The 11,073-nt window shown below is 47.5% G+C and overlaps 1 protein-coding gene across 2 annotated transcripts; it reads left to right on the top strand.

The window, feature by feature from the left end:
- The first annotated feature begins 213 nt into the window (after positions 1–213).
- Positions 214–4,898, top strand: PPIA (peptidylprolyl isomerase A). 2 transcript variants are annotated; one of them, XM_025381224.1, is made up of 6 exons: positions 230–365; positions 2,815–2,845; positions 2,974–3,062; positions 3,280–3,452; positions 4,540–4,570; positions 4,631–4,898. In XM_025381224.1, the coding sequence occupies exons 1-6, from the start codon at positions 297–299 to the stop codon at positions 4,673–4,675; spliced, it is 438 nt and encodes a 145-aa protein (XP_025237009.1). In that variant the 5' UTR covers positions 230–296; the 3' UTR covers positions 4,676–4,898. The 2 variants fall into 2 exon arrangements, with proteins under 2 accessions (XP_025237007.1, XP_025237009.1); XM_025381222.1 differs by having other exon boundaries at positions 214–365; positions 4,540–4,886.
- Positions 4,899–11,073: the final 6,175 nt, after the last annotated feature.

Below are 11,073 nucleotides of genomic sequence, written 5' to 3'. Positions count from 1 at the left end.
CACTCCTGCCCCGCCCCGAGTCCCATGCCGCAGCCACCGCGACGGAGCCCGCGGGCGGGAACCTGCCTCCGCGCGTTAGCGCGCACGCGCGCCTCCTGTGTCGTCCCCACCAGCGCCGACTTCCGTCCATAGGCCAGCTGCACTGTCACTCTGGCAAAGTCGCAGATGCGATTGGCCAGGACGGAGGCGCGAGACCGGGCTGCGGGCGGGGCCGAACCTGGTATAAAAGGGGCGGGAGGCCAGGCTCGTGCCGCTTTGCAGACGCTGCCGCCGAGGAAAGTCCTGTACTACTAGCCATGGTCAACCCTACCGTGTTCTTCGACATTGCCGTCGACGGCGAGCCTTTGGGCCGCGTCTCCTTCGAGGTCGGGCGGGCGGTGGCGTGCGGGAATGGGGCCCAGAAAGCGGGCCGAGGTCGGGGTGGGTGGTGGCGCCCCGAAGGCCCGGGCGCGGGGCGACCCTTCTGGAGGGGCGAGCGCGGGCGGGCGGCGGCGCCATTTCCTGACTAGGGGCCATTTTGGGAGGTCCGCGAGGCGCGGGGGAGGAGGCCGGGGCGGTGGCGGACAAAGGCAGGCGGGGCGGCTGCGCGGCTGTTGGGGGAGGGGGTCCGCGTCCGCCCGCCTGCCCCATGTGGCCGCGCCCTGTCCTGCCCGCCGCACGTGCTTGGCGGCCGCGCTCAGGCCCGCGCCTTGCGAGCCGTTGGGCTCCGCCCTAGCTCGGCCTGGGCGTCGCAGACCGGAGCCAGAAGCGCGCTCACAACCGCTTTCCTGGGAAGCTGTCCCTCGGCAGGCACGGGTGCTTTACATCCTGAGCTGGGAAGCTGCTTGCTTGAGGGTTTTTCTCAAGGATCGAGGCGCGGTGTGAGCCGGTCCATGCTCAGTCCTTCTGTAGATCCCGGGAGGCCATGCTATAAAAGGAGATAATGCTGGGATGTGATGGATTGCCGCTTGAAGTATCTTCCATTTAGATAAAGTAGGAATATTTATACATGAGCCCCAGCGTCCGCCCGTGTCCCCCACCCCCAAGCGGAAATGTGAAAATGGGCCTTGCCTTTGCTGGTGCCCAAGGACCGCCTTCCACTGCAGTGACGGCTTTGGCGGGGGAGGCGCTCTTGAGCCCCTCCCGATTGTCCCTTTGCCTACCAGGCGAGTAGCGACTGGCCACAAGGCAGGTCTCTTCCGACCAAGGTGGATTACCAGTGATTACCTAATTAGTTTTGAGAGCGTTAAATGAGTTCTTAAAGATCAGTTGTAATTACAGCATAATATCTAAACTTGGCGTATGTCTTAAAAGTTAAATATTGAGTGCGATTCCATTCCAGTTAACATGGATAGACCTTAGGGAGTAGCGAAATAGGATATTAGTGATTTTATTACTTTAAACCACATCTCAAAAGGCTACCAGATCGATCCTCATGCAGTCTTCCTGAGGACAGGGCGGTTTCCTTGTTGCCTACCCTGTCCGTAGTGCCTGGCACTTAATAGGCACTGAAACACTGCGTGTTAATCCACACCCCACCCCACCTATGACTGTAGTCAAAGCTGGTAAGTGACAAGGGCTTTCGTGGAAACTTGGCCTGACCTAATACTGAGCATCAGGTTACCCACAGAGCTTAAGGGAAGTGAGAAAGGACTTGCAGGTCTTGGTGAGAATGGAGGGGTAACTGCCAATAAGGGCTTTGGGTTTAGCGAAAGTCTGAAAAGGAAGCCATAGTAACTTAAATGTACCGACTACAAAGCTCTGAGAAAAGCTGATGTTTTAAAAAGACCGTACGTTCTAGGTACAAATACCTAAAAACTAAAAAAATAAGTACATTGGCCAGGCGCGGTGGCCCACACCTGTAATCCCAGCACTTTGGGAGTCCCAGGCGGGCGGATAACGAGGTCAGGAGATCGAGACCAACCCGGCCAACATGGTGAAACCCCACTTCTATTAAAAATACAAAAATTAGCTGGTCGTGGTGGCGCTTGCCTGTAATCCCAGCTACTCCGGAGGCTGAGGCAAGGAGAATCGCTTGAACCCGGGAGGCGGAGGTTGGAGTGAGCCACTGCACTCCAGCCTGGCTACAGAGCAAGACTGTCTCCAAAAAAAAAAAAAAAAGTACATTGCTGTAAGAGAAATGTACACGGATACTGACAGTTAATTCAGTCACATCTCTGGAATAGCTTATAAAATGCTACTTTTAAACAAGCTGTTTTTATGAAAGGGCTTGTAAATGTTTGTGGTATTTAAGCTACTTCTCTAACCATAATGCATTCAAGAAAGGTTCAAAACCAGATACACTAGAAACCAATCTTTATTTTTTACCCCACTACTAGGTAAGGGGCCTGGAAACCAAGAAGTGACTGCTCATCTAATCCATAAAGCTATGTTAACAGATTGGAGGTAGTAGCATTTTCATTATGAGTGGCTAAAACAACAGCTATTTACCCCTGATCATGCAGCAGTGCTTGCTCTTCCTTAGAATTTTGCCTTTAGGTTCTAGCTCAAGTTGGGGGTGGTGATAGACATTTAAGAAGCCATATATCTTTTCAGAAGTAGGTGTGATGTACTAAAACTTAGAGACACTTTCTAGAAGTCTCACTATTTAAGTCATGACTAGTTCTGGATTTTTGGCATGTCTTCGGGTTTCATGTTTCTTAACCCAACTGCCTGCAGGGCCTTATGGCTGTCAGGAGCAGTTCTCAGGATTAAAGTAATTACTGAAGAAGTATTGTAGTGAGAAAATGAATTTTTGACTCAGAAGCCCCTAAAGGCATGGGTACTAAGCAACAAAATAAGCAGATGTTAATTAACTGTAATTTTCTCTTACAGCTGTTTGCAGACAAGGTTCCAAAGACAGCAGGTTGGTCCATTTTCTAAGTTTAACAAAGATGTTCCAATTGTGACAATTTGTGTATGTGAATATATATATATATATAATATATATATATATAATGTATGTGTGTATATATGTGTTTTAATTTTTAACAGAAAATTTTCGTGCTCTGAGCACTGGAGAGAAAGGATTTGGTTATAAGGGTTCCTGCTTTCACAGAATTATTCCAGGGTTTATGTGTCAGGTACGAAATTTACTGAATTTTATTTTATTTGGGTTGCTCCCTTCATTTGGTATTGAGCCAGAATATTTCAGAATACACATATCTGAGCTGTTACTCTTAACATTTTGGTTCTATTTAACCCTTCTATTCAGTTTGAACTTGGTTTTAAAGTTTGAGCCTTGCAGATTTGGCACACTTTATGGTTGTCAGAAGTGACAGTTTTCCTATATGTTGACAGGGTGGTGACTTTACACGCCATAATGGCACTGGTGGCAAGTCCATCTATGGGGAGAAATTTGAAGATGAGAACTTCATCCTAAAGCATACAGGTCCTGGAATCTTGTCCATGGCAAATGCTGGACCCAACACAAATGGTTCCCAGTTTTTCATCTGCACTGCCAAGACTGAGTGGTAAGGGTACAATATGGCACACTAACCACCTGACTAAATGAAAATTTGCCCTGGGGGGAACAGAACAAACACAAGTTGTTTTCTTCAACTTTTCCTTCCATAGACTTTTTCATCCCTAAGATACTAGAAGAGCATACATAGCTACAAATATAGTCAATGTGATACAGAATGCCAGATACTATAATAGAAACTGAGCGCTTAGCTGGGCGGTTAAGTGTGACTTTTTTTTTTTTAAGATGCAGTTTCGCTCTGTTGCCCATGTTGGAGTGCAGTGGCACAATCTGGGCTCACTCCAACCTCTGCCTCCTGAGTTCAAGCGATTTTCCCGCCTTGGCCTCCTGAGTAGCTGAGAATACAGATGTGCGCCACCACACCTGGCTGATTTTTTTGTATTTTTGTAGAGATGGGTTTCACCATGTTGGCCAGGCTGGTGTTGAACTCCTGACAAGGTGATCCACCCGCCTTGGCCTCCCAAAGTGCTGGAAATTCAGGCATGAGCCACTGCACCTAGCCGATTAAGTGCTTTTTTTTTTTTTTTTTTTTTTGAGACTGGATCTCGCTGTCTCCCAGGTTGGAGTGCAGTGGTGCCCTCTCAGCTCACTGCAACCTCCTCCCGGGTTCACGTGATTCTTCTGCCTCAGCTTCCCAAGTAGCTGGGACTACAGGCATGCACCACCACTCCCAGCTAATTGTTGTATTATTAGGAAAGCGGGTGTTTACCATGTTGGCCAGGCTGGTCTCAAATTCCTGGCCTCGAGTGATCTGCCCGACTTGACCTCCCAAAGTGCTGGGATTACAGGCGTGAGCCACTGTGCCCGGCCAATTAAGTGCTACTTTTATGTTACTATTAATAACATGCGATTGATTGAGGGTTTTTTTGTTGTGTTTATTTTTTGTGGGGGGGGAGCAGTTCATTCTATATGTGTAACTCTTCAATGGTAATTGGAGAATTGTACATTTAATGACAGTACAAAAGGTTTTAGTAAAAAAAAAAAAAAAAGCTACCTTTCTTGTCTTGGTTCATGACACATGATGGACACTGCTTGTTTGTAGTCACCAATCATAGTGATTGTTCTTCCCTTTCAAGGTTGGATGGCAAGCATGTGGTCTTTGGCAAAGTGAAAGAAGGCATGAATATTGTGGAGGCCATGGAGCGCTTTGGGTCCAGGAATGGCAAGACCAGCAAGAAGATCACCATTGCTGACTGTGGACAACTCGAATAAGTTTGACTTGTGTTTTATCTTAACCACCAGACCATTCCTTCTGTAGCTCAGGAGAGCACCCCTCCACCCCATTTGCTCGCAGTATCCTAGAATCTTTGTGCTCTCGCTGCAGTTCCCTTTGGGTTCCATGTTTTCCTTGTTCTCTCCCATGCCTAGCTGGATTGCAGAGTTAAGTTTATGATTATGAAATAAAAACTAAGTAACAATTGTCTGTCCTTGTTTGAGTTAGAGTGTTGATGTAGGCTTTATTTTAAGCAGTAATGGGTTACTTCTGAAACATCACTTGTTTGCTTAAGTCTACATAATACTTAGATTTCTTTCTTTCCAGACCCAGGAAGTCTCAATGTTTGTTGAGTAGAATATTGAAAATGTAGGCAGCAGCTGGGCATGGTGGCTCACTGTTTGTAATGTATTACCTGAGGCAGAAGACCACCTTAGGGCAGGAGTCAAGATCAGCCTGGGCAACATAGCGAGATGCTGTCTGGTGCATGCCTAATCCTAGCTGATCTGGAGGCTGACATGGGAGGATTGCTTGAGCCCTTGAGCTATGATCATACCACTGTACTCCAGCCTGGGTGTCACACTGAGACCCTGTCTCTTAAAGGTAGGCAAGAGGCAGGAGAAGCAAGGAGCCAGAAATAAGAGCTTGGACCAGTGTGCACTGAGTTCATGCATTTTTTTTTTCTCCCCTGGACTGCAGTGGTGCCATCTTACTGCAGCCTCCGCCTCCTGGGTTCAAGTGATTTATGTGCCTCAGCTTCCTGAGTAGCTGGGATTACAGGCGTGCGCCATCATACCCAGCTAGTTTATTTATTTATTTTTAAGACGGAGTCTCGCTCTGTCACCCAGGCTGGAGTGCTGTGGCCGGATCTCAGCTCACTGCAAGCTCCGCCTCCCGGGTTCCCGCCATTCTCCTGCCTCAGCCTCCTGAGTAGCCGGGACTACAGGCGCCCGCCACCTCGCCCGGCTAGTTTTTTTTTTGTGTATTTTTTAGTAGAGACGGGGTTTCACCGTGTTAGCCAGGATGGTCTCGATCTCCTGACCTCGTGATCCACCCGTCTCGGCCTCCCAAAGTGCTGGGATTACAGGCTTGAGGCACCGCGCCCGGCAGGGTTTCATCATTTTGACCAGGCTAGTCTCAAACTCTTGACCTCAGCTGATGCGCCCGCCTTGGCTTCCCAAACTGCCGAGATTACAGGTGTGAGCCACTGTACCCGACCTCATTTTCTATAACAAAGCTAAGCTTGAACACTTGGTGTTCTTGAGGGAAGCATATTGGGCTTTAGTCTGTAGATCAAGTTTATACATCTTTTAATTACGGTGGAGTTCCCATGTAGAGTCTGAAAAGCCAGGTACTTGCTGCTGCAGTCAGTCTCCCTGCAGAGGGTTAAGGCCCAGACTAACTGCAGTGACGAGGTTCTGCTTTTAGCATATAGAGCCTCTCCCTAGCTTTGGTTATGGAGACTTTGAGGTTTTCCAAACCTGACCAATTTAAGCCATAAGATCTGGTCAAAGGGATACCCTTCCCATTAAGGACTTGGTTTCTCATGAAGTTATATGTACAGTGCTTGCTGGCAATTAGATATATAGGTCTAACAGTACATGTCAGAACAATCTAAGTTGAGAAAACCTCTTCACTGCCCACCTTAACTGACCTCTAGGGTTCTTAACCCAGCAATCAAGTTTGCCTATCCTAAAGGTGTCAGATTTGATCATTTGATGTGTTCTGCAATTTTTGTTTTACTGTCTGTTTCCTTCTGTGTGAATTACCACACCACCACCACTTGCACATCTCAGTCCTGTATGTTAGGTTACGTATTCCCTGGGTGATACCATTCAATGTTTTAATGTACTTGTGGCTCAGGCCTGAGCACAAGGTGGAAATAAACATCAAACATCCTTTCATTATCCCTACTACTTCCTTATTCCATTAGTTAACAAGATAGTTGTCTTACCACATCAAGTCATTAACTGCTTTTATTCATCCAAGTATTGAACTTTTTTCTTTGAGACAGAGTTTGGGTCTTGTTGCCCAGGCTGGAGTGCAATAGCACTACCTCCGCTCACTGCATCCTCTGCCTTCTGAGTTCAAACAGTTCTGTCTCAGCCTCCCGAGTAGCTGGGATTACAGGTGTGCGCCACCACACCCAGCTAATGTTTTGTGTTTTTAGTGGAGTAGGGATTTGCCATGTTGGCCAGGCTGGTTTCAAACAGACCTCAGGCAATCCGCCCACCTCCACATCCCAAAATGCTAGGATTTCAGGCGTGAGACACTACGCCCAGCTCTATCTCTTCAAAAAAAAGAAATTTCTCCGGTGCCCAGCATGGTTCCTGACATCTGGTATTAGAGTTCAGTACTTCGGTTGGGCCTCGGTAATCTCAGCACTTCGGGAGGCCAAGGCAGGCAGATTACCTGAGGCTAGTAGTTTGAGACCAGCCTGGCTAACAGAGAAACCCCGTCTGTACTAAAAATACAAAAATTATATGGTCATGGTGGCGCATTTCTGTAATCCCAGCTACTTGGGAGGCTGAGGCAGGAGAATTGCTTGAACCCAGGAAGCACAGTGAGCCGAGATCGTGCCACTGCACTCCAGCCTGGGAGACAGAATGAGAGACTGTCTCAAAAAAAAAAATGGGTCCTGCTGTGGTGGCTCATACCTGTAATCCCAGCATTTTGGGAGGCCAAGGCCTAAGGAGTTTAAGACCAGCCTGGGCAATATGGGGGGGCCCTGACTCTACAAATAAAATAAGCTGGGACGCCAGGCGTGGTGGCTCAAGCCTGTAATCCCAGCACTTTGGGAGGCTGAGGCAGGTGGATCACGAGGTCAGGAGATCGAGACCATCCTGGCTAACACAGTGAAACCCTGTCTCGACTAAAAATATAAAAAATTAGCCGGGCGTAGTGGTGGGCACCTGTAGTCCCAGCTACTCAGGAGGCTGAGACGGAAGAATGGTGTGAACCTGGGACGCAGAGCTTGCAGTGAGCCGAGATCACGCCACTGCACTCCAGCCTGGGCGACAGCGAGACTCTGTCTCAAAAAGAAAAAAACTGGCCTCAAGCAATCCTCCTGCCTCCATTTCCCAATGTGCTGGGGTTACAGGTGTGACCCACCATGCCCAACCGCTGGGAAGATAATTATGTGCCAAAGTAGACAATTTTCTCCCTCAACAGACCTTTTGAAAGGAAGACCAGGCCAGGCACCATGGCTCACACCTGTAATCCCAGCACTTTGGGAGGCCAAGGCGGGTGGATCAGCTGAGGTCAACCAACATGGTGAAACTCCATCTCTACTAATAACACAAAAAATTAGCCTGTAATCCCAGCTACTTGGGAGGTGGACATTGCAGTGAGCCGAGATCACACCATTGCACTCCAGCCTGGGCAAAAGAGCAAAACTCCGTCTAAAAAAAAGGGAAGGTGAGTCAGATGCCAAGTTGGTAACCTGTCATCAGCATGTGTAGTAAGATTTGACCTGGTCAGAAGGTCTCAAATGGCTACCCTGAGAAAGAAGTGGTTCTTGGAATAAAAGTAACCAGGAAAACCCATCATTTTTCTGGTGGTTGGAGGCTCATGGAAACCCTTAGGAAACTTACAAGCTGAGAGGCGGGAGTTTGCCTAGACCACGCTGAGAACTGAATTTGCTGTATATATCCATGCCTTACACAGTGAATAAGAAGATACTCGGGGCTGGGCATGGTGGCTTACACCTGTAATCCCAGCACTTTTGGAGGCTGAGGCAGGTGGATCACCTGAGTCCAGGAATTCGAGACCAGCCTAACCAACATGGTGAAACCTCATCTCTACTAACAATACAAAAATTAGCCAGGCATGGTGGCACGCGCCTGTAATCCCAGCTACTTAGGAGGTTTGAGGCAGGAGAATCGCTTGAACCTGGGAGGCAGAAGTTGCAGTGAGTTAAAATTGGCCCCATTGCGTTCCAGCCTGGGCAACAGAGTGAGACTTCGTCTCAAAAAAAAAAAAAAAAAAAAAAAAAAAAGATACTCAGCCCAGCGTGGTGGCTCACTCCTGTAATTCTAACACTTTGGAAAGCTGAGGCAGGTGGATCATCACCTGAGGTCAGGAGTTTGAGACCACCCTGAACAACATGGTGAAACCCCGTCTCTACTAAAAATACAAAAATTAGCTGGGCATAGTGGCATGCACCTGTAATCCCAACTACTTGGAAGGCTGAGGCACAAGAATCACTTGAACTCGGGAGGCAGAGGTTGCAGTGAGCTGAGATTGTGCCACTGCACTCTAGACTGGGTGACAGAGCAAGACTCCAGCTCAAAAAAAAAGAAAAAAAAATACATACTCTGCTTCACAGGGTTGTGGGATTAAATATGAAGTACTTAGAAGAGTGGTTAGCACATGGTACATGCATGAACAGTTCTGTTAGTGTGTAAACACCCAGCAGGGATTCATCTAGCTTTTCACCAGTGTATCCCAGTATCTAGGCCAGAGCTTGGTTCAGAGAAGGCTCAGAAGAAATACCACAGTAACTGTGTGATAGATCCCCTTCTGAGCCCTTTAAAAATATTCTAGACTGGGCATGGTGGCTCACACCTCTAATCCCAACACCGGGGAGGCCAATGTAGGCAGATCACTTGAACCCAGGTGTTCAAGACCAGCCTGTGCAACATGGTGAAACTCTTGTCTATATTAAAAATAGAAAAATTACCCAGGCAGCCGGGCATGGTGGCTCACGCCTGTAATCCCAGCACTTTGGGAGCCCAAGGCGGGTGAATTACGAGGTCAAGAGTTCGAGACCAGCCTTGCCAACATGATGAAACCCCATTTTTGGGGGTGGGGATAAGGGACCATCTTTAAGAGTTGCCTACCGCAAGTCTATAAAATATGTACAATTTAAAGACCAGAAATAAAAAGAACTCCAGCATATCTACTGGTATCCCAGAAATGCCCTTTGTGAGTCCTCTTCAGTTGCATGCTCTCTCCTCTTCAGAGGGAACCATGATTCCAATTTTTTTTTTTTTTTTTTTTTTTTGAAAAAAATTTTTTCTTTTTTTTCCCGGGGGGGGTGCAAATATGCAATCTCAGCTCGATGCAATCCTCCGCTTCCTGGGTTCAAGCGATTCTCCTGCCTTAGCCTCCCGAGTAGCTGGGATTACAGGCATGTGTCACCACGTCCGGCTAATTTTGTATTTTTAGTAAAGACGAGGTTTCTCCATATTGGTCAGGCTGGTCTTGAACTCCCTACCTCGGGTGATCCTCCTGCTTCGGCCTCCGAAAGTGCTGGGATTACAGGTGTGAGCCACTGTGCCCAGCCCATGATTTCAATTTTTGTGTTCATCAATCTCTAGCACCTGTGTCCCTAAAAACATATTGAGAAAAAAGTGAGAAGCAAGCACAAACCTAATTGTGCAAAGAAGGGTTGAAATTGCCACTATTATGAGGCAGGCCCCCAGGAGAAGGCAAGTTGAGCATTCTGGGTTAGAGTGTGGCCTCAGCATCTTTGAGAACATAAGAACCATTTCTGGGAAAGTCAGCCAATGCCTTTCTCCATCTCAGAAAATCTATAAAATCTGTAAAATCTATAATATCTGGTTCACATTCAGATGTCCTCCCTTGTGCTTATAATGTGTTTTTATGTTTATTGCCTTTTAAAATTCTTTTTCAGTCCAGGTACGGTGGCTCATGCCTGTAATCTCAGCACTTTGGGAGGCCAAGGCAGGCCGATCACTTGAGGTCAGGAGTTCGAGACCAGCCTGGCCAACATGGTGAAATTCCACCTCTACTCAAAATACAAAAATTAGCTAGGCATGGTAGTGCATGTCTATAATCTCAGCTACTCAGGAGGCTGAGGCAGGAGAATCGCTTGAACCTGGGAGGTGAAGGCTACAGCGAGCCAAGATTGTGCCATTGCACCCCAGCCTGGGTGAGAGAGCGAGACTCTGTCTCAAATAAATAAATAAATAAATAAATAAATAAATAAATAAATAAATAAATAAAATTCTATTTCAGGGTCAATAGGTGCAGCAAACCACCATGGCACACATACACCTATGTAACAAACCTGCATGTTCTACACATGTATCCTGGGTTTTTTTTTGTTTTTTTTGTGTTTTTTTGAGATGGAGTTTCGCTCTTGTTACCCAGGCTGGAGTGCAATGGCACGATCTCAGTTCATTGCAACCTCTGTCTCCTAGGTTCAAGTGATTCTCCTGCCATGGCCTCCCAAGTAGCTGGGAGGCGCCACCATGCCCAGCTAATTTTTGTATTTTTAGTGGAGACAGGGTTTCACTCTGTTGGTCAGGCTGGTCTCGAACTCCTGACCTCAGGTGATCTGCCCACCTTGGCCTCCCAAAGTGCTGGGATTACAGGTGTGAACCCCTGTGCCCGGCCTGTGTGTGTGTTTTTTTTTTGCTTGTTTGTTTTT

The sequence above is a fragment of the Theropithecus gelada genome, chromosome 3 (assembly GCF_003255815.1).
Source record: "Theropithecus gelada isolate Dixy chromosome 3, Tgel_1.0, whole genome shotgun sequence".
NCBI lineage: Eukaryota > Metazoa > Chordata > Mammalia > Primates > Cercopithecidae > Theropithecus > Theropithecus gelada.
This window is presented reverse-complemented; position numbering and strand designations above follow the sequence as displayed.